Source organism: Erythrolamprus reginae, chromosome Z, assembly GCF_031021105.1.
Source record: "Erythrolamprus reginae isolate rEryReg1 chromosome Z, rEryReg1.hap1, whole genome shotgun sequence".
In the NCBI taxonomy this organism is placed as follows: Eukaryota; Metazoa; Chordata; class Lepidosauria; order Squamata; family Dipsadidae; genus Erythrolamprus; species Erythrolamprus reginae.
This window is the reverse complement of record NC_091963.1, coordinates 141,244,787-141,269,214: the sequence shown is the minus strand read 5'-3', so window position 1 is coordinate 141,269,214 and position 24,428 is coordinate 141,244,787. Positions and strand designations below refer to the sequence as shown.

Below are 24,428 nucleotides of genomic sequence, written 5' to 3'. Positions count from 1 at the left end.
AATGTGATTTAAATATGATATTAACCGCCTGTGTTCTTTTCTTCTATCCTTTTGTAGGACACACTTTTGTCTTGAGGGTGGGGAGGGGGAGTCTTGTACTGCCACAAGTAGAATAATACTGTGGGAATTGGGGAGGGTGGTTGTATGAGAGGGAAAATACAACCACAACAAATTATTTCCAGAGATTCAAGATCATCTTTTTTCAGCACCAGCTGAAACTGGAGAGGTTCATGTGATGAACTTGTGACTGTGGGGGCAAGGGATGAACCTTAACCTGAGTGGATAACTGGTAGGAAAAGCAAGAGCCCAGTTTTGGGGACAACAATACCAGTACTTTGATTAATTGTATTATTTTTACAATATCTAAAGAGAAAAATGCTTCATTTGATTTAATCGTGACTGAAATTTCCATTTGAATTCAGTTGTTTTCTCAGTTGGAAACCAATTACAGACATTGGGGAACAAATCCTTTTGCAGTTCTCATTTAGTTCTTTCTGTCTCTCACCACAATGATTTTGTCTTTAATTCCAGGTTACAATACCCTGTATATCACAAGTTAGTTTGTGTACATGAGCACGTCTGGATCTATGCAATCATGATCAATTATGCATTCTTATTTTCAATCTCTAAGGAGTTACAGAAAATATTAAAAGTAATATATTTCAACAGGAACAAAAATGTAATATTATTTTCTCTTTAATGGTACAGTTAGAGGACAAAATCCTGTCACGATTTTTTAAAAAAGTAAACCTCTAGTTTAAAGCAGACTCGTGAAACACTGTATTTTAGGCTGTCCCATTTCACATGCCTAATCCTAATGGAGTGAGCAAATGGCTGAGTGATAAATTTGGTCTGCAAAATGCTATTATTCTTTGCCTATGCAGCAATATTGTCCTTCTATATAGAAACTATTACAAGCCTTTCTAAATGTTCTATAAGAAACCAACCTTTTATTAAGCACAAACAATATCATTCAGAAGATTTGGTCATTGCAGGCATTTCGTCTCAAATTTATATGATGTCTGAAAATGTAACATTCAGAAGAAATCCATCAAATGAACTGATTGATGAATTCTTGTATGTAATTCCTGTTTTTAAGTATCGGTAATGCAAATAGAGAAAATAGTTAAAGACTGTGACATGACTGAATTAAGATCGAGAATGAATGTTAAATTGCCTATCTGCACTATTATTTCTCTCTCAATAATATTGCTTCAATTTCTATCTGTTACGCAAGTTATTTTTTGTTGTACCATTTTACCAGGTATAAATTTGTTTTAAATTTTTTGATATGGCTATAACTCGATGAAGTTTCAATGAAATAAAGGTCTGCAAAGCATTGCTTCATACCAGTGATATGATAAGGTATGCATAATTGCAGTTAGTCCTACATGCAGGTTTTTTTTAATATAAAATAATCTTTATTAGTTTAATGCATTAAAGAAAAAACAAACAACAAAAACGAATAAGAAACTAACAAAACATTGTACACACATAAACAAAATGGGTTTTCAACTGTACTGTTGACTGCTAAAACTGCGACCTTTCAAAATTTGTTGTATATATTTGTATATCTTAATAATTTTTACATTTCACAATTTATCAGATAACCATCCATCAATATTTTTTTTTCTTTTTTGCTATATCTCTTATCTGAAATATAATATTTTTCCTATTTGGGGTGAGTTCTTTGTGTTTTTGGATTTGTTTATTTCATTTCCTTTACTTTTCACTGTATTTGAATTGTTTTACCCATTTCTACCATTGATCCCATGCGCTGTAGAAGACAATTTTATCTCCGTTTTTGGATTTCATAAGTCATTTTTAGTCATTTATAAAATGTAGAGGTATTATATCAAATATTCCTCAGAAATTTCCACTGTATTGAATGAGTAAAGTAGGGCATTAGGGTAAGAAATAAAAATAAAAAATAAGGAAACACCCCCCCCCCCCCCTAATTATTGCATTTTGAAATTGGGATCCCTGAATGCATATATTTTGTTATATTGCTTTTACCTCTTTCTTGAATATTTTGAAGAAATTGTGTGTTTGGTGCTAGTGCATCCCCCTGTATCAGTACTTGTGGCCTGCACAATCTAAATTTGTGTGATATAATTAGAATTCAGCCAATTCCAGATTTGGCAGTACATGTTGTAAAATTCATTTCAGCTTTTATATGCAAAACTACCAGCACATCTTGGCTTTGGAATTTGCAATCAAAGAAATCAATGAGAATTCCAGGCTCTTGCCAAACATCACGCTTGGTATCCATATGTCCAATAGCTATATCCTGGCAAGATGGATCTATCTGGCTACCTTAGAGCTTCTCTCTACAAAGGGAAGATTCATCCCAAACTACAAGTGTGACTTCAAGGACAATGTAATATCTATAATTGCAGGACATAATGCTTACATTGGTCAGTACATGTCAAACATTTTAAGTATATATAAGATCCCACAGGTAAGAATCATCCCATAAAAAAATGGAATCAAATCTAAATACATTTTTTTTGCTTGATTTAGTTTAATTTCTATTCCAAATTTTACCTTTCTGAATGCTATTAGTGTTAGAAACATTCAAAGCAAAGGGATAATCAACATTGTCTCATATAGTTAAAATCACAATCAAACTAAAAATCAAAATAAATGTCATCAAGGGTGGGACAGAAAGGAATTATTCAAAATGTTAGAAAGTTCTGATATCTAATCTACATGCTAAATTATGTAATTGAAACATATGTAAACATAGCATAATCCAGAGGCTTCTATTCATTCTTGCAGTTCATATATTTCTGGAGCTTTGTTTATTAACATGGCATTGGACCAGAGTACCTCCGGAACTGCCTGCTACCGCACGAATCCCAGCGACTGATAAGGTCCCACAGAGTTGGTCTTCTCCGGGTCCCGTTGACTAAACAATGTCGGTTGGCGGGCCCCAGGGGAAGAGCCTTCTCTGTGGTGGCCCCGGCCCTCTGGAATCAACTCCCCCCAGAGATTAGAACTGCCACCCACCCTCCCTGTCTTTCGTAAAGTACTCAAGACTCACTTATACCGCCAGGCATGGGGGAGTTGAGACACCTTTCCCCCAGGCTTTTTTATACTGTACTTTGTTTTATGTTTGGTATGAATGTGCTGTTTGGTTTAATAAAAAAAAATAATGATAGAGTTTTATATGTTTTTTTAATATTAGATTTGTTCCACTACTATATTGTTTTTATTACTGTTGTGAGCCGCCCCGAGTCTTTGGAGAGGGGCGGCATACAAATCTAATTAATAATAATAATAATAATAATAATAATAATAATAATAATAATAATAATAATACAACAAAAGGAAATAATTATCATAGTAATTGTACTGGAATATGAAAATAATTATTTCTGAATCTATACTTTCTTTCCTTTTTAATTCTTTTGTTACCTTTTCAGTATATTATTTGATTAAGTTTCTTCCAACCTCATAGATTCCTCCCACTCTTCCACCTTTTACTTTTTACTTGAATTGTTTGCAATATGTATTTTCCCCTGTCTACTCTTTCTATACGACTGTAAATTCTGATGAAATCATATATTTTTGCTTTCAAATTTTGTCTTTCTATGTTTTTTTCTTGGTTCTCCAACACTATATTGTCTACATATTTTAGGGGTAGTGATTTCTGACAGTCTCAAAATGGGTGAGCAGTGTGGTCGGGCAGTAGGAAAGGCAAGTAGGATGCTTGGCTGCATAGCTAGAGGTATAACAAGCAGGAAGAGGGAGATTGTGATCCCCTTATATAGAGCGCTGGTGAGACCACATTTGGAGTACTGTGTTCAGTTCTGGAGACCTCACCTACAAAAAGATATTGACAAAATTGAACGGGTCCAAAGACGGGCTACAAGAATGGTGGAAGGTCTGAAGTATAAAACGTATCAGGAAAGACTTAATGAACTCAATCTGTATAGTCTGGAAGACAGAAGGAAAAGGGGGGACATGATCGAAACATTTAAATATGTTAAAGGGTTAAATAGGGTTCAGGAGGGAAGTGTTTTTAACAGGAAAGTGAACACAAGAACAAGGGGACACAATCTGAAGTTAGTTGGGGGAAAGATCAAAGGCAACATGAGAAAGTATTATTTTACTGAAAGAGTAGTAGATCCTTGGAACAAACTTCCAGCAGACGTGGTTGGTAAATCCACAGTAACCGAATTTAAACATGCCTAGGATAAACATATATCCATTGTAAGATAAAATACAGGAAATAGTAAAAGGGCAGACTAGATGGACCATGGGGTCTTTTTCTGCCGTCAGTCTTCTATGTTTCTATGTTTCTATGTTTCTAGTTCCTCATAACCCATTACAAGGTTTAAAACTTCACATATAGATGTGAAGATCTCCATCAATTCTTCATATATCCACAGTTCCATTTTACCCATCTACAGTACTGTCTTTAGGGTTTTACTATTACAACTTTCTTGATTTGAGCTTAATGTCCATATAATATCTTTAAATTTTCATTTTCTAGTATCCAAAACCACAGTTTTAGGCTGTTCCTTTCCAAGTTGAAGAATTATTATCTTCCATTAATGCTAAAGTCAAGACCAAATTCTATAGTTCAAAGCAATAACTCCTTGAAGGTTTTCACAGTGGAAGATGTTAAAAAGATTGAAAATATTATTAAATTAATATATTTAATTTGAGAGTATAATATTGATGTATGTATGTATGTATAAACACTCTTTAAACACACTGTTTAAATTGAAAATTGAATTTTTATTACAAAATAAAATAAAAAATGTATTAGAAACAAGAATATTCAAAGAGTAATCAACTTTGTCCTTGCTTTGAGAATATTAACATTTAAATAAGATCTTTAAACTAGACATAAGTGATTTGGAAGTACATCTAATTTCTTTTTTCCTTAGCTCATATATGGTTCAACTGCAGAGACAGATGACAACACACAAGCTGCTTTCTTCCATCAATTATTTCCAAATGAAGATCTTCAAATTATGGGGATAGTCCAATTGTTGCTTCACTTCCAGTGGAGATGGATTGGTCTCATTGTCCAAAACCCTGAAAAGGGAAAGAGCTTTATACAGAATAGGCTTGATTTATTTTCTAAGAAAGGCATTTGTTTTGACTTCATGGAAGAAATGCCAAAGGAATCTGTTACCAATGATATCGAAGTTCAACTTAATGGTTATGTTTTGGTGTATAAGGCTGTTATGAGAAGTACTGTCAATGTTGTGATTATATATTGTAAAAATGAGGACATGCCTATTTTTAGAATGTTTCCATATATTTCAGAATATGAAAACATGCCAATGAAGATGAAAGACAAAGTTTGGATAATGCCAGCACAAATGGAATTCACATCAGTTGCCTTTCAAAGATACAGGTGCCTAGATTTTATCCATGGTGCAATATCATTGGGGGTTTCCTCAAAGGAGATATTAGGGTTCAGGAAATTTATTCAGATGAGAAAGCCTTCTTCTTCAGAAGAGGACAGTTTGACAAGAGTGTTTTGGGAACATGCATTTGAATGTTCTTTCCCAAATGCTGGGTTAGATGTGGACAGTGATAATCAATGCACTGGTGAGGAGTCACTGGAGACTCTTCCTGAATCTGTGATTGAATCTAGTATAACTGGGCAAAGTTATAGCATTTACAATGCTGTCTATGTAATGGCCCATGCTCTGCAAGCCATGTTTTCATCTAGGAGCAGAAAACGAGGAAATGCTTGGGAACTCCGGACACTCAGTCAACAGTCCTGGCAGGTAAAAATGATATGAATTGAAATACCCCTTTAAATAATGGCCAGTTCAGCTAGCTAACAACAAGAAGTTTTATAGCTTCTTGTTGTTGTTAATAGGGAAGTCATGTTCAATCCCGGCCTTCCTATTCCCTACCATCCTCTGTTGTCCATTTAAGCTGACACCTACTACTTCAGTGATTCCATCCAGCCACCTCATTCTCTGCTGTCCCCTTCTTCTTTTGCCCTCAATCTTTCCCAGTATTAGGCTCTACTCTGTTGGGTCCTTCTTTCTCATTAGGTGGCCAAAGTATTTGAGTTTCATCTTAAGGATCTAGCCTTCTAAAGAACAGTCAAGATTGATCTCCTCTAGCACTGACCAGTATGATTGCCTTGACTGATTGACTCGCAGGAGTATTATTTATTTTATTTATTTAATTGGAGTTATATATTGACCAATGTTCCCTCTAATTTTTTTTCAGTGTGGGCAGAAAAGTATAGTGTCTGAGCGGCAGTCCCTTTGGGACTGGGAGGCATAGAAGTCAAATAAATAAATAAATAAATAAATAAATAAATAAATAAATGAATGAATGAATGAATATCTCTCGCTGTCCCTCTCTATCTCTCCATCTCTCTTTCTATTCCTCCATCTCTCTTTCTCTCCCTCCCTCCCTCTTTCTCTCTTTCCTTTCTCTCTCTCCCTCTTTCTCTCATCCTCTCTTTCTCCATGTCCCCCTCTTTCTCTCTCTTTCCTTTCTCTCTCTTCTCTCTTTCTCTGCCTTTCTCCCTCCTTCTCTCTTTCCTTTCTATCTCTCCCCCTATCTTTTCCCCTCTCCCTCTTTCTCTTTCTATCTCTCCCCCTCTTTCTCTCTCCCTCTCTGCCTTTCTTTCTCTCTTCTCTCTCTTTCTCTCCCTCCCTCTTTCTCTCTCTTTCCTTTCTGTCCCACCCCTCTCTTTTTCTCTCCCTCTCTTTCTTTCTCTCTCCCTCTTTCTTTACCTCCCCTTCTCTCCCTATGGCAGAGGTGGGGGGGAAGCAGCAAGTGGCTGGGTGATGGGCGAGCAGCGGGAGGAACGTGGCGAGCTGGCAGCAGAACCTGGGTGGCAAGCGAGAAGCAGAACTTGGGTGGCAAGCGAGAAGCAGGAGGAATGCAGCGAGCTGGCGGCAGGGCCTAGGCGACGGGCAAACAGCGGGAGGAATGCAGTGAGCCGGCGGCAGGTGAGCAATGGGAAGACCTCGCCGTCACCTAGTCAGGGATGAGCTCCCCTCCCCCGTCTCCTCACCCTGTGCAGCCTGGGCTTTGCTGAGGGCTGGCTTGCAAAGGGAGTCCAAGGCACTTGGGGTTGCAACCAGGGATCCTGGGGGCAAGGTGTCCCCTCGGCACATCTTGGGAGTCCCGCAGGGATGGAGCCTGGCCAGAGAGAAGACTTTTGTTTCTGCGAAATCTCTCTCTGGCTGGGCTCCACCCCGGGGGACTTCCAGCCATGTGGGGGGGAGCCCAGGTTTTTAACCAAGCAGCCTTTTAAACCCAACAACCCTCCCCCTGCGTGCCATCCCTAGCCTGGGATCCCCTCCCCCTCTCCCCTCCATCACTTCTCCCCTCGCTCTCAATCTGGATCTTCTTTGGCAGATCTTAGCGGCAGATCTTAGAGGCGAGCAAGTGAGAGATCTGGGATGGCGTGGCTTTGCGCCACTTCAAAAGTTAGTGCATGGGGGTGTCCTGATGGTTGTGCGGGCGCACACTCACGCAGCTTAGAGGTAACATTGATGTTGACCCTCCCCAAGGATTCTCCATCACCATAGTTCAAAGGCCTCAATTCTTTGGTGCTCAGCCATCCTTATGGTCAAGTTTCACAGCCATAGATTGCAACTGGGAAAACCATCACCCTATAACTAATAAACAGTGGTGGGTTGGCATCTCGATAGTGTCACAGATCTGGTTCAGTTGGTGCCAGTCTTTGCGTGCCACCATCTTTTTTTTTTGGGGGGGGGGATTCCTGAATATTTTTATTGGTTGGAAATTTTTTCCTCTGCTGCTGCTTGAAAAAGGGCCTTTTGCCTCTGAGCATGTGCAGAAGGAGAATTGCATGAAGGGATGCATGCATGCATATGAGCGTAATGATCACATATGTGCAAAACATTATGATTCGAACCAGTGGCGAAGGTAAGTGGAATCTACCCCAATCAACACAACATAACATTCAATACAATTTGGGCATGAAAGGTGTAAATTCGTGGCCCCCTGGCCTGCATGCAAAGCCAGGTCTTCATAGCCTTTCAGAAGATTAACAGTATGGAAGAAGTACAGACATTTGGGTGGAGTTGGTTCCATAGAGATGGGGTGGACACAGAGAAGGCCTTCCCTCAGAGCTCCGCCAATCTGCATTGCTAAGTTGGCAGTACCAGGAGAAGGCCAACCCTCTGTGATCTGGGAGGTATATGGTAGGAGATGGTCCCGTAAATAATCTGACCCTAAGCCATGTAGGGCTTTATAGGTAATAACCAACACCTTGAATTGTGACCAGAGACTAATCAGTAGCCAGAGCATAGGTGTTATATGGATATACCATGACAGCCCGCATGGCTGCCTTGCAATATCTATAGCTAATAAGAGAATTCTGAAACTAAACTACCTCCTAGGTCATAACTTCAAAGGTACATAGCTTTTGCCTTAATAGGTCAGGATAACGTTAAACCTATGTACCCTATGACTATCATTAAATATTGTACCTTATGATTCTTGACAAATATATTTAGTCTTTTTTCTTTATGAAGCATATACACCAAAGACAAATTCCTTTTCTGTCCAATCACACTTGGCAAATAAAGAATTCTATTCTATTCTATTCTATTCTATTCTATTCTATTCTATACATACTGTAGGTTGCAACAATACTGGGAAGGAGGCAATGTCAAATGTTAATTCAGTTTTAGAAGGAACATAAGGGCGGTGTGAAATAAATCAGTTTCCAAATGAATGGGATTGTTAGAATATAAGGAATGTGTCCTTGTAGGCCACAGAAGTTTGTGATTGCTCTATCAAAACATTACCCTAGAAACAGGGGTGGGCTACTGCCTGGACGGATAGGGGAGTGCAGTGTGGTAGCAAAAATGGAGGTCCACCCCAGAGCACCCAATTTGCACTGAAAGATGTTGAAATAAAATGCACAAGCCATGCCCGCACTGTGGTACTAAAAATTTTGGTAGCCCTTCATTGCCTAGAAATCACTTAGTCTTATGAAACAAATGTTTCTTCTAACTAAAATCATTGTTCCTTTTAAATAACAGAAGAGCTGGATTGAGAGCAATTATGTAATTATGTAATTATTTAAGGAAAGAAGGAAGCATTGAACAGAGACCAATAGGCAGACCACAAATGATTTTTATTTAGTTTTTCATAGATCAAATGTTCAAAATGTTCTAAGGACACCATAGCTTGTGAGCAACAGCAAATAACCAGGATGCCATTAAAGGTCAACAATATTGGTCCAACTAATATGGATTATAATATTACTTCCAACATGCATGGGAATACTAAAAAAATTCTAAATACCTAAATGTTTTTTTAGAAAAAACTCTAGCAGGTTTTAAAGTTTCTGTTATAACAATAAACATTCCTCATATTATATTTGTTGATTGGATTTCCTTTAAAGTATAACATATAGCTTATAAAAGATCTTTCATTCATACTTGCTCATTACTTTTAATTGGTAAAACATCATTTTAATTATTTCTATTTAGTTTTATTGTTATCTGAAAGCTGTTTCATTTAACAACAATGCTGGAGAAATGGTTTTCTTTGATGAAAAAGGAGAGCTAGCAACTGGATTTGATGTTATCAACTGGGTCACCTTCCCCAACCAATCATTTCATCGAATCAAAATTGGAAATATAGCTCCAGTGACTTCCCAAAAAAATCTTCTTATTATTTCTGCAGAGGAAATAATCTGGCCTACTCTATTTAACCAGGTAATTTTGGCACCAATTTTATTTTTATTTCCTACTTCAATGTTTAGTGACTCTTTTCTCAAAGTGACTTGTGAACATGATGGAAACCAACACAAAAAATTTACAATGATTAGAAGGGAGATTTCTATAAAGGGGAATTTACAAAATATAAGGGAAAACTCTGTACCAGAATTTACATGATTTCTGGGAACATTCGGGTTTTAGAATCACAACCTCAAATAGCAACACTATGTAAAGTGGCACACTTTAGTAACACACAGCTTCCTACAACTTGCAATCTGGGACATCCCCTGTGTAACAGATATAAGTACATTAACAATTTTCCTACCCAGGAATTGTGGCAATATGTTTATCTTAAGTAGTGAGATTCTTCACATCAGTGATAATTGAAGAATTTTTTGAACACCAATAAGATTAGAGAAAAACTTTTTTAAAGAAGTAAATATAATCATGTATGGCAACAGGAAAAAAGGTATACATGTAAAAATATAAATATAATATAATACAAAAAGGTTACAAGATGTAAGATTAAAAGGTGGATTTGGACTTCCAAATTGGGAGTTATATTATGATGTGCTGCAGTATTGATATGGATGAGAGAATATATTTTACTAAGAAGCAGAGGATTTTTGGTTTGGGAGGGATATGACTTAAAGATAAGATGGTACAAATTTTATGGTATGGAAGAAGTAAAATACACAGCTATTTCCTGATACCTTATATAAGGAACACTTTGTATAGAGTGTGGGAAAAGAAAAAAGAAAAATGCTGTATGAAAAAATTATGTGGGTTATTAACAATAGAAGCACCAATGTAACTGATTAGATTTAATTGAGGGAATATTGCCCAATATAAAGATATTTTAACAGATAAAGGAGAATTGAAATCTACCCAAGAATTAGAGAAACAGGGAATAAAGATATACATTGGTACCTCTACTTAAGAACTTTGTTCCGTGACCAGGTTAAGGAGTAGAAAAGTAGAAGCAATTTTTCCCATAGAAATCAATGTAAAAGCAAATAATGCATGAAAACCCAATAGGAAAGAAATAAAAGCTCAGAATTTTGGTGGGAGGAGAAAGAGGAAGAAGAGGAGGAGGACAGTCACTGCCGAAGGAAGAAGGTGAGGTGAGGGGAATAAAAAAAATCCAAACTTTTAAGGCTTAAAATAAAAGGATGGACTCTGAGGTGGCGAGGAGGAGTACGCACCTCCCATACATCCGGCACGAGGCTGCCTCCCATACCCTGCATCAGAAAAAGAACCTCAGGTGAGCAAGAGGGAGGAACCTCCCACTCCTTTGACTGAAAGGCGGCGGCTGCTACCTGTTTCCTCTTCCTTCACATGCTGAAAGGCTCCCATCTCCTCTCACTCACTCACTTTGTAACTGGCACCTTTCCTTCACTGTGGTTGGCTGAAGCTGAGTAGATTTGGCTGGGGTGAAGCGTCCCCTTTTGCCTTACTCACGTCGGGTGTATGGGAGGCAGCGTGAGGGAATTACCACAGTGAGGTGATTTATTCCCTCTCCAAGCGCCCAGAAAAAGGAAAATGCTCCGTTTGCTCTGGGCTGCCCAGAGCGAAGGGAGCATTTCTTTTCTCTGGGTGCTGGCAGTGGTTTATTCCCACTCCAAGCACCCAGAGAAAGGAAAATACTTTGTTCGCTCTGGATTGCCAAAGCCTCCTTAAGCACCACCGAAAGGCTCCTCTGGCAACCCAGAAAAGCCCGAAATGGCCAGGATTAAAGGGGAAATGACAGAAAACTGGCTGGGTCTTTGTGCTGCTCTCAAATTTCCTTTAAAAAGTTTTTGTTATTATTTTAAATATTTTTTTGGTATATGCTACTCAAAATCTCTCGGCATTCCTGACTATTGCCTTACATTTAGTCTGCCAGAGTTTGTGATCCTTCCTATTCTCTTCAGTAGGAAAAGTCTTCCACTTCTTAAATGAGCTTTTCTTCTTTCCAATAACCTCCTTTACCTTGTTGGTATGCTAGACTGGTGTAGCAGAAACTCTTGGACTTTCCAGTCCTCTTTCTTCTTTTTGGAATGCATTTTAGTTGAGCCTATTGTAACATATTTTAAACAATTTCCAAGCATTTATAGGGATTTGACTTTTTTTACTATTCTTTTTAGTTTCTTCTTTACTATTTTCCTCATATTGGTGAAATTCCCTCTGTGAAAGTTTAAGGTCTGTGTGTTTATTATGATTATGATTGTGATTGTGATTGTGATTGTGATTAGGATTATTAATTAGATTTGTATGCTGCCCCTCTCCAAGGACTCGGAGTGGCTCACAACAACAATAGATACAATAAAATACAAATCCAATATAAACTATATTAAAAACCCTATTATTATAAAAAACTAACAATTCTAAACAATCATACCAATCTCATATGTTGAGTCAGGAAAGGTAAGGGAAGAAATTAATCCCCCCATGCTTGGCAGTATAGATGGGTCTTCAACATCTTATGGAAGGCAAGGAGGGTGGGGGCAATTCGAATCTCAGGGGGCAGTTGATTCCAGAGGGCTGGGGCTGCCACAGAGAAGGCTCTTCCCCTAGGTCCTGCCAGATGACATTGTTTAGTCGATGGGACGCAGAGAAAGCCAACTCTGTGGGACCTAATCGGCCACTGGGATTCGTGTAGCGGAAGGTGGTCCCATAGGTATTCTGGTCCGATGCCATGTAGGGCTTTATATGTCATTACCAACACTTTGAATTGTGACCAGACACTGATTGGCAGCCAATGCAAGCCACCGAGTTTTGACAAGACATGGGCGTACATATGGAGGCCCATGATAGCTCCCGCGGCCGCATTCTGCATGATCTGAAGTTTCTACATGAGTAGCCCCATGTAGAGAGTGTTGCAGTAATTGAACATCGAAGCCAGACTTGGGTAGCATGGGCCTGTAATCCAGCGTGTGGAGGCTGAGACTGGTGTGGATAGCTTGAGCTCCTGACTTTGAGGCTTCGGTTCAGTTGCTCGGGAGATAGGAGAGGGAGACAGGAGAGGAAGGGGCACCGATCTCTGGGGTGGCAGAGGGTCGGAATATCCCTGTGTTGCTGGGGAGAGGCAGATATGGCAGGGGCCACAGAGCTAGCCATTCCAGGGGAACAAGGGACCGTTGCTTAATAACGGTCCCTTGTTCTGGCTCTGTAAGCCCAATCTTGGGTACTGGTGATGAGTGTAACTCTGGCCCTGGACTCAGGTTGCTGCTGCTTAACGCCAGGTCGGTGGTAAATAAAGCTCTCCTCATCCGGGATCTGATCCTGGATGAGGAGGCCGACCTGGCGTGTATTACTGAAACCTGGCTGGGCCCGGAGGGAGGTGTTCCTCTCTCTGAAATTTGCCCAGCCGGGTTTCAGATATGGCATCAACCTCGACCCCAGGGAAGGGGGGGAGGAGTGGCTATTATAGCCAGGGAGAGCCTTTACCTGCATAGACTCATTGCTCCGGAAATTGCGGGTTGCGAGTCTCTCTTGTTGAAGTTGGACTTAGGGGTTGGACTTAGGGGTCCAGGTGGGCTTATTTCTCACGTACCTGCCTCCCAGCTGCATGTCAAAAGCCCTGCCTGTGCTACTCGAGGAGGTAGCCGGGTTGGCGGTGGAGTTCCCCGGACTGATTGTCCTGGGGGACTTCAACCTGCCATCACTCAGCGAAACCTCTGGGTTGGCACAGGAGTTCATGGCCACCATGACAGCCATGGACCTGACTCAAGTAGTACAGGGTCCGACTCACAAGGGAGGGCACGCACCTGACATGGTATTCCTTTCTGAGCAATTGAGAAATGGTCTGAGACTAAGGGGCTTAGAAGCATTGCCTTTGTCATGGTCAGACAATTTTCTACTACGGCTTGACTTCCTGGCTCCAATCCTTCCCCGCAGGGAGGCGGAACCAATGAAGATGTTCCGCCCCAGATGCCTGATGGACCCAGAGGGCTTTCAGACGGCGCTTGGGGTTATTCCAGAGGCACTCATCCACAGTTCGGCGGAGTCTCTTGCGGAGGCCTGGAATACGGCTGCTGCGGAGGCTCTCGACCGGATTGCGCCTTTGCGACCTCTCCGTGGCGCTAGACCCCGTACAGCCCCATGGTTCAACGAGGAGCTCCAGGAGTTGAAATGCCAAAAGAGACATCTAGAGAAGCGATGGAGGAAGAGTAGGTCTGAATCTGATCGAACACTTGTAAGAGCTTTTATTAAGACTTACAAAGTGGCGCTCAAGGCGGCAAGATGCGCGTACCATGCCACCTTGATTGCATCAGCGGAATCCCGCCCGGCCGCTCTGTTTAGGGTGACCCACTCCCTTCTTAACCAGGGGGGAGTTGGGGAGCCCTTGCAGAGTAGCGCCGAGGAGTTTAACACATTTTTCACTGATAAAGTCACTCAGATCCGGGCCGACCTCGACTCCAATTGTCAGAGTCGACTGACAATGAGTCAGTTGAGATGACTGGGGCACATACTTGTCCACCTGCCTGGGAGGAGTTTGATCTGGTGACACCTGATGAAGTGGACAAGGCCATTGGAGCTGTGAGTTCCGCCACCTGTCTACTGGATCCGTGTCCCTCCTGGTTGGTCTCGGCCAGCAGGGAGGTGACACGGAGCTGGGCCCAGGAGATTACCAATGCTTCCTTGGGGAGGGGAGTTTTTCCAACACTCTATCAAGAAGCGCTCGTGTGCCCCCTCCTCAAGAAGCCCTCCCTGGACCCAGCCGTACTTAACAACTATCGTCCAGTCTCCAACCTTCCCTTTATGGGGAAGGTTGTCGAGAAAGTGGTGGCACTCCAGCTCCAGCGGTCCTTGGAAGAAGCCGATTATCTAGGTCCCCAGCAGTCAGGTTTCAGGCCCGGTTACAGCATGGAAACCGCTTTGGTCGCGTTGATGGATGATCTCTGGCGGGCCCATGACAGGGGTTTATCCTCTGTCCTGGTGCTCCTCGATCTCTCAGCGGCTTTTGATACCATCGACCATGGTATCCTTCTGCACCGGTTGGAGGATAAGATGGAGTGGCTGTGGGTTTTGCCTCCCAAGGACAATTCCATCTGTCCGTCCATTACCCTGGGGGGGGGAATTACTGACCCCCTCAGAGAGGGTCCGCAACTTGGGCGTCCTCCTCAATCCACAGCTCACATTAGAAAACCATCTCTCAGCTGTGGCAAGGGGGGCGTTTGCCCAGGTTTGCCTGGTGCACCAGTTGCGGCCCTATCTGGACCGTGACTCATTGCTCACAGTCACTCATGCCATCATCACCTCGAGGTTCGACTACTGTAACACTCTCTACATGGGGCTACCTTTGAAAAGTGTTCGGAAACTTCAGATCGTGCAGAATGCAGCTGCGAGAGCAGTCATGGGCTTACCTAGGTATGCCCATGTTTCACCATCACTCCGCAGTCTGCATTGGCTGACGATCAGTTTCCGGTCACAATTCAAAGTGTTGGTTATGACCTTTAAAGCCCTTCATGGCATCGGACCAGAATATCTCCAAGACCGCCTTCTGCCCCATGAATCCCAGCGACCGATTAGGTCCCACAGAGTGGGCCTCCTCCGGGTCCCGTCAACTAAACTATGTCGGTTGGCGGGCCCCAGAGGAAGAGCCTTCTCTGTGGCGGCACCGGCTCTCTGGAACCAACTCCCCCCGGAGATCAGAACTGCCCCTACTCTTCCTGCCTTCCGTAAACTCCTCAAAACCCACCTTTGCCGTCAGGCATGGGGGAATTAAACATCTCCCCCTGGCACGTTTAATTTATACATGGTATGCTTGTGTGTGTGTCTGTTAGGATATGGGGTTTTTTAAATCTTTAAATATTTTAATTAATTGGATTATTTATGATTTGTTTTCACTTGTTGTGAGCCGCCCCGAGTCTTCGGAGAGGGGCGGCATACAATACCAAATAATAAATAAATAAATAAAATGTTTGGCACATGTCTGGCTCATGTCTGAGTTTGCAAATGCTCCTCTTCCTGTTCTAGTTTATTTCACTGACAATTTGCTATCCATGCTTAAGTTGAAGGTTACTATGTTGTAATTGCTGGTTTCTATGGACTTGGTTACAAAGACATCACGAACCAGATCATGTGTATTAGTTAGAATCAAGTCCAGGATCCCCTTTTGCCTGGTTGGTTCCATGACCATCTGCTCAAGGGAATAATCAGCTACACGTGTCGAGGAATGTTGTCTCTCTTTCAGGTGTAAAACATGAATTTACCCAATCTGTTTGGGGAAAGTTGAAGTCCCTCATTATGACTACTGTATTTCTTTTTGAGGCCTCCTTAAATGCATTTTTCAAATAGCAATCTGCTTCTGGAGTTTGGTTGGGAGGGCGATAGCAGATCCCTAATGTCAGATTAGTTTTCTGTCTTGGGATTTTTATCCACAATGTTTCTGTGGGTGAGTTTGAAATTTCTGCCACTATTTCTCATTCTCCTGTCCATTCTGTAAAGTTTGTAACCTGGAATCATTGTGTCCCATTGGTTTTCATCCATCAATCAGGTTTCTGTTATGCCAATAATATCAATATTATTTTCTTTTGCCAAGCATTCCAATTCCCCTCTTTTTGCTCAAAGGCTTCTAGCATTTGTGTACAAACATTTATATGTAATATTCTGGTGCAGTTTCTACTTTGACTGTAGAAATTGACTGTAGAATTTGTAGATGGCCTACCATGTCCTTCTGCTTGACTATTACAGTGTAGTTTTCTTGTTGACTCATCAATGTGTGCATAACTTCCACCCTCTGTATTTGGCAGTGCACCTTCTCAAACTGGAAGCTGCCCAGCTCCTGTCAACTTGCCCCTAGGGATCAGTTTAAAAGCTTTTTTAATATTAACTATTTAAATATTAATCACCAGCAGTCTGGTTCCATTATGGTTCAAGTGTAAACTGTCCCTTTTGAACAAGTGTGACTTGTCCTAAAATGTTTCCCAGTTCCTAATGAATCTAAACCCTTCCTCTCAACATCACTGCCTCATCCACCCATTGAAGCTCCTGAGTTCTGCCTGTCTAGCTGGCCCTGTACATGAAACAGGCAGCATTTCTAAGAATGCAATCTTGGAGGTCCTGGGCTTTAATCTTCTACCTAGCAACCTAAATTTGGCTTCTAGAACTTTTTGCTTAGCCTTCCCAATGTCATTAGTACTGCCATGTACCATGACAGCTGGCTCCACCCCAGCACTATCTATCAGCCTCTCTAGATGCCTCATGATGTCCATAACCTTTGTGGTCAACACTTCCATTACAAACCCATCTCTCGATGTTTCTAACAATCTAATCAACCATTACAAGAAGCCTCCCTCCCACCAGGACAAGTATAAAATGTGGAAAGAAGGGGAACAAACTAAGGCAAATACCAGCAAATAGCCTGAGCCTGTAAAGATGAAGTGAGGAAAGCTAAAGCTCACAATGAACAAAGGCTTGTAACAAGAGTAAAAAATAACATACAGGTCTTGGCCCAAACCACCCAATGGCACACAATGTCTGGGCCCCCTTCCCTGCACCAACCGCAGCCAGGTTCCTGGGTAATCCCAGGGTAATCCCAGGGCCCCCACGACTCTCTAGCAGAGCAGAAAAAGGGTCACTGTTAGGAACCAAAGCCTACAAACCAAAGCCTACAAAGCTACTCAATGGAAGTGAGTAAGGGAATAAAATTATTAACCTTATGAAAAACATAAAAAGTATCAATATTTAGAAAATGAAATCAAATATCTTTTTTTTAAAAAAATAGTAATTTGAATACTAATAACAGTAAACACATATTAATAAGAAATGGAGGTAGATAGCGGCAGGGGGAGGAGAGCTTCCCAGTGTTTTGCATTGAGTGTCACATTTATGACTATCTGTCTGCTGGACAGAAGTCTTGGGTACATTATTGGTGCAATGAGCTCCTGGCTCTCAGGGACCTAGGACACCCAAGTTATCCTTTTTGTCTTTCAATTTGTCAGAGAGCTCTTTATGCAGCCATGCTGGTTTCTTTTGTGACCTATTATTTTTCTTCTTCATTGGTATTGAATCTGAATGACTTTATCTGTCAGAAACTGAACGAATTCCTCCGCTTCTACTTTGAGAAGAGACTGGATCACCCTAAAAGGGGCAGTGTGAGAATCCACGGATACAATAAGAGCAGAAAAATGCAAACATTTTGCAGTCTGTATCACCACTAGATAAGTCCTAATGAAGGCTCTTAACAATGTTCGGTCAGACTCAGATTTACTGGCTCTCCAGTGTTGCTCTAGATGTTGCAACAGGAATTTTTGTGTACTATGCTTAGATAGGACTGCAGATATTTCCCATATTTTGAGCTTTGTTTGTAAGATGAGTAAGGCTGCTTGCTTCTCCCAATGTGTGTTTCTGTCCTGTTGACAATATTTATTTAGTACAGTGGTACCTCGATAGTCATTGTCAATTGGTTCTGGGAGGCATGATGAGTACCAAAAAGGATGTGAACCAAACAAATTGTTCTCATAAGGAATAAAGGTAGGAGTCACAAGGTAGCTAATATCAACAAGGTAGCTGACATCAACAATATATGTTAGCTTCTTCATTGAGTATATGTTAGTTTCTTCATTGTATCAAACAAATGATGAATTCAATGAGTTTCAAAGCAGATGGGTCCAAAAGTACCACTGCATATGCCTTAAATACTAGTCAAATATTTAATGCAAGAATTTTTGAACTGTTAAGTAATAATTTGTCAATTTTCCTTCTTAATGTCCGAAAGGTCCAGCCATTTTCTCTGTGCAATCCTCCATGCTTATCAGGCTACAGCAAAATAAAAATAGAAGGCAAACCCTTTTGCTGCTTTGATTGCCTTAAATGTCCTGAAGGAAAAATTTCAAACAAGACAGGTAAGAGATCAAAAGCAGAGATTTCATTGCTATGTATTCTGTGCAATGCCTTATATGACTAATTATAAATAGTAGTTTACCATCTCTTTACACATTTGTCCATAATTCATCATAATTCATTTGTCCATAATACAAAAAAAATATTGATTAGACATCTACTCAAATATCATGTTATCTTTTTTAGGGGAAATATAAACCAGGCCATAAAAATAAATCTTTTCATTTATGGTTTCTATGAAGGTAAAGAGATTTCAAGAGTTGGTGGAATGAACCTGCTATGATTTTCAGAAAGATTTGAAATAAATGGTAAAGGTGAGGCCTGAGTTAGTTCAGCAAGCATAATTTATTGACAGTGGATTTTGGGAAGCAAAAAAGCCCATGGAGAGTTAAAGTGTACCCTCCTTCTGACAGTGCATGGAGGCTCTTAAGGGCTGATTCGGGAGCAACAGTCTGAAACTAAATCCTGGCAAAACCAAGTGGCTTCAGGGAGAATTACCACGTTTTGTCTTAGATGGGATGGCGGTATCCCAAACAGATCCTGTGCATAATCTGGGATTTTTTTCTTGGATTTTTGACTCCTCTTGAAGAACAGGTGGCAGTCATAGTCAGGAGGGTCTTTGTAGAACCAGTTATGCCCTTAACCATCTGTTATAAAAAATATTCCACTAAAAAAAGAAACACAGACAAAACACAAAAAATAGATCTTACTTTGAAATTCATGAGCAATTGAGAACATGAGAAAAATCCATCATACATTACATTAACAACTTCCATTAACAACCCATTACAATGAAGCCCACTGATGTAGCTGAATCCAGCAAGGATTAGCTATGGCCAGACTCCCTGAACTCACGCCAAAATATTCTTTTTATACTTTTCTTCATGCATTTCACAACTTATTTCTTTGTTCTGTCTTAGTGACAGTCTCCGCATATACACATGTACATCTCAAATCTCTATCTATTGTCTACTTTCAGATCCCTACATAGTTGTCAAAATCACATTTCACAACACAGAAAAAATTTAAATAGTTCTGATACACTTTTCAATCTTTCTAACTAAAACTTTGTTCATATAACATTTAAGGCCTATTATTCTTCTGAGACCTATTATGCAAATTCCAAATTTCCTCTTCTCACAATATATTCTTGGAAGCCCAGAGGAATTCAAACATTGATATGTCTCAAGACAGTTTTTATTACATGTTTACTCTAAGGAAAGAGAATTCTTAAAGGATCATTAGAAGATATTAAGTAGTGGTTTTCTAATGATAGAAAGCTAATAAACCAATAAACAAATAAACAAATAAACAAATAAACCAATAAACAAATACATAAATACATAAATAAATAAACCAATAAACCAATAAATAAATAAATAAATAAACCAATAAATAAACAAACAAACAAACAAATAAATAAATAAATAAATAAATAAAATGGACAAAAAAATTCTAATTCAGTTATGTAATATAGATTTTTAAAAAATCTATATGTTGATTGTAAGTGGTGCTGTGTGGTTTCTTGGAATAGGTATCAGAATGGGTAGCATATATGTTCCTCTTCTTTATAGAGCAGAAATCTTTTGTTCTAGAATTCTCTAGCATACAGGCCAATAGACATTTTCTACATTAAAGCAATTGGAATTTCTTTTTTGTTTTTTGCTTTATACATTGCCATAACAGAATAACAGAATTGGAAGTATTCTAGTCAAACCCCCTGCTCAGGCAGGAAGTCCTATACCAGGATGTCAAAGTCAATTTCATCGAGGGCCACATCAGGGTTGTGTGTTATCTCAGAGAACCTCTATGTGTGTGTGGGAGAGAGAGAGAGTGAGGGAGAGGGAGAGGGAGAAAGAGAGAGGGGATTCCCATCAGTTCTGATTGGTTCTATAGAACCATTAGTAACTTAATGGCCTGACTACCCCCAAGCCGGTTCTCTCAGTAGCGCAATAGGCCATCTTGGTTTTTTTTTAATACTGTGCATGTGCTTGTGCAGCATGTCCCTGAGTGAACCAGCAGTAACAGAATCTGGAACCCACCCATGATTTCTCTCTCTCTCTCTCTCTCTCTCTCTCTTTCTCTCTATGGGTGGCTGGAGGGTGAGGGTGGTCAGAGTGGGAATGGTCAGGGTGGCCATGTTGGGTGTTTGACACAAGATGTACAGTATTTTCCCCCGTCTCTTCTTTCATTCCATAATTCCTTTCTCTTCTACCAGATATTACTGACAAACATTTATTATTTATTCTTCATACTCCACTAAACTTTTTATTTCTAAATTTATATCTTATTGATTAATAGTAAATTGCTTTTCCAGGCAGATAATAATAAAAATAAAATAGCATAAATAACATGATAATACAAAATTTAACAACAGAAGTAAATTTCCAGGATAATAAAGAGAAATGGCTGTCAATTATAGATTGTTGATTGTAGATTAAATGGATTTACATTATGTTAAATCCAGCATTAAACATTGCTTATTTTTTATCCACATCAGGCAATTACTTGAGGCCACATAATTATAATCCAGTCCAATCCAGTTCTCCTGTAGCTCTCTGCAATCCAAAATGGGCCCCTCAGATGCCATGTATGCCCCCCCAGCCCATTTTTGGCTTCCCTGGCCTCCTGCAGCACTCTGCCAGTCAAAATGAATCCATGGGGAATCCATGCAGCCCATGTTTGGCTGGCAAAGTGTTGATAGAGGCCAGGGAGGGCAAAAATGGGGTGCATGGAGGCTGCCCCTCACACTGTGTGTTTTGGCTGGTAGAGGCATTGTGGACTGGCCATTTAATATTTGCAGACCAGCCCTGCAGGGCAAATTTAAATACCTCACAGGCCAGATTTAGCCAGTGGGCCTTGAGGTTGACAACCCTATTCTATTTTAGACAAATGGTTGTCCAATCTCTTCTAAAAAAGTTGGACCATTCACAACTTCTGGAGGCAAGTTGTTCCATTGATTAATTATTCTGTCGGGAAATTTATTCTTAGTTCTAGGTTGCGTCTCTCCTTGATTAGCTAGCTTCTTGTCCTACCTTTGGGAGCTTTGGACAATAGGTTGACTCCCTCTTTTTTGTGGAAGCACCTTAGATTTTTGGGCATGTTAACATATTGCCCTTAGTCCTTCTTTTCCCTAAACTAGACAGACCTGATTCCAGCAATTGTTTTTTACATGTTTTAGCATTATAATCTTTGTTGCCCTTCTCTTTTTTTTATCATACAAATGCTGATGACAGGCAAGTTTGATTAATTATCTTTTCTCCCATATTATCAAAAATCTATAAATATGAGTGTATAATTTCTTTTTCAGATGCAGATGACTGCTTCCCATGTTCAGAAGATCAATATCCAAACAAAGCTTACAATTTTTGCATTCCAAAACGCATCATATTTTTGTCTTATGAAGAAACTCTGGGAGTTAGCCTGACAACTGCTGTTGTCTTCTTTTCTTTCATCTCAGTTTTGGTGCTGCATATCTTCATTAAACACAGAGAAACTCCCATTGTCAAAGCCAACAATAGGAACCTCACCTACATTCTTCTCATTGCTCTCCTATTCTCCTTCCTTTGCACTTTGCTTTTCATTGGGCAACCTGATCAAGTAAAATGTCTCATGCGACAGACTACTTTTGGCATAATCTTTTCTGTAGCTCTTTCTTGCATATTGGCTAAAACAATCATAGTGGTTCTTGCTTTCATGGCCACTAAGCCAGGCTCCAAAATGAGGAAATGGGTAGGGAAAAGGCTGGCCAATGTTATCATTCTTTCTTGCTCCCTAGTGCAAGTCACCATCAGTAGTATATGGCTGGCAATTTCTCCTCCATTTCCAGATTCAGACATGCATTCTATGGCTGAAGAAATTGTCCTAGAATGCAATGAAGGATCTAATTTCATGTTTTATACTGTCCTTGGTTTTATGGGTTTCTTGACGACTATCAGCTTTACAATGGCTTTCTTTGCTAGGAAGCTACCTGATAGTTTCAATGAAGCCAAATTTATCACCTTCAGCATGTTGGTCTTTTGCAGTGTCTGGATATCATTTGTTCCCACCTATCTCAGCACCAAGGGGAAATACATGGTGGCTGTGGAGATCTTCTCTATTTTGGCTTCTGCAGCTGGTTTACTGGGTTGCATTTTTGCCCCAAAATGCTACATTATTATTCTGAAGCCTAATCTGAACAAAAAGGAACAGTTGGTAAAGAAATAAAACTGACTCTTTTGATCCAGCATGTTATAAAGTCTCCAAATTGTGATAAAAATCTCAATTGTCTCATTACAAAATTGGTATCCATCTTGTATAATTGATTGGAAACAAATGTGCAGTATAGAATATAGTCCTTACACATCAGATTGGGGGCTTTTCTGAGAAATGGACAAATGTAATGTAGCTGCTTAAGAATTGTTTAAGTTTGTCATAGAAACGAGAGACCCATAGGAAAAACCAGAAGATAAAATCTAATGAAAAAATGAAGGGAAAGGACAATTACCATTAAATACTGTTAATCCAAAAACAGAAGAAAAGAGAAAAAAGATATAACTCATTTAAATGATGATACATCCTTTGGCAATAGGTAAACTTATAAAACAAAATTGTAAAATTAAAAAGATGATATATGTGTAAGTACTTCTTGGATTAGGGATTGAAATCTTTCAGCAGTCTTGGCATCTCCATAACATTATCTGCTGGTCAATGCAAATTTCATAACACAAATAATGAACACAAATTACAATTACTTACAAGAGTAAATAATATACAGCAAGGTATAAACCACATGGATTTACTGTAGTATATAAGACAATTAAAGTCCTCCAGAGCATCCAAAGTAAATCAAAAGACCCAGCAATCCTGGAGTAGAAGTACCACATATAGTGTATACAACAAATAGTGTAAAGCAGTGGTGGGTTGCTACTGATATGGCTCAGTAGCAGCAGAAGTGGGAGGCTATGCCCACCTGCATGGACATCTTCACAGATCTGTAGAAGGTTCTCTGGATGTGCAAGAAGCACCATGCTTTCCTACTCCACTCCAGGGGAAGGATACTGAAAAAAATCTATTCCCACCCCATTCTGGGGCCAGACAAAAGTTGTATTGACTGGTACTCTGAACTACTCAGAACCTGGTAGATTTCATGTCCACTACTGGAACACAACAATGAACACTAATTAGCAATAATCATCAGAAGACAAGATTAATTTCCATGCTAATTTCTATATCAGAACACATGGAATGACTGAACCATATTTTTAACTGGGAAATCATAGTTTCAACTGAGAATCAGAAACCAAGCAAGTCCAAAAATGCATACAGAAGTAACAACAATATCATTCAAAAGAGACAACCAAAAAGCCAAAAAGAAAAAAAGTTCAAAATACCTCCACACCAGTAATCAACAGAAAGATTAATACTAGACCAACAATCAAGTAAATAAGTCCAATCAAGAAACTACTAACAACAAGCTAACAACAGCCTAATCAGCGAACCAAGAAGATGACTCTGAAAGGCCAGTCACTATTATATACAATGAGAGAAACTTCACTCCTTTGTAGTTTTGATTAATGCTGTTATGTCTTGAGATTTGTATATTAGCTAGCAAGTTGTCAAAGAGGTCATACACAACTACTAATGCAATGAAAAATCTGCAAGAAAACAATCAGGTTCAGAGAGCGCTAAGGTCTCAATAACTCAACTCTTAGCTACAAATATTCTCTTTTATTGAAACAGAAAGGTCTGGAAAAGATCTGTGTATGTATAGCACATTTATATTGATACTGATGTGTATGTATATACACATAATCTGTATGGGCCTGTGAGTGTGGGTATGGGTGTGTGAAGGAAGGACAAAAGAAAGGAAGGAAGAAAGAAAGAAAGAAAAAAGAGGAAGGAGGGAGGAAAAGAAGG

At 39.9% G+C, this 24,428-nt stretch overlaps 1 protein-coding gene across 1 annotated transcript; it reads left to right on the top strand.

Moving 5' to 3' along the window:
• Positions 1-1,018: 1,018 nt before the first annotated feature.
• On the top strand, positions 1,019-22,736 carry LOC139153471 (vomeronasal type-2 receptor 26-like). Its single transcript, XM_070727438.1, has 6 exons — positions 1,019-1,077; positions 2,170-2,461; positions 4,902-5,756; positions 9,471-9,698; positions 18,406-18,532; positions 21,841-22,736. The coding sequence occupies exons 1-6, from the start codon at positions 1,019-1,021 to the stop codon at positions 22,734-22,736; spliced, it is 2,457 nt and encodes an 818-aa protein (XP_070583539.1).
• The last annotated feature ends 1,692 nt before the right edge of the window (positions 22,737-24,428 follow it).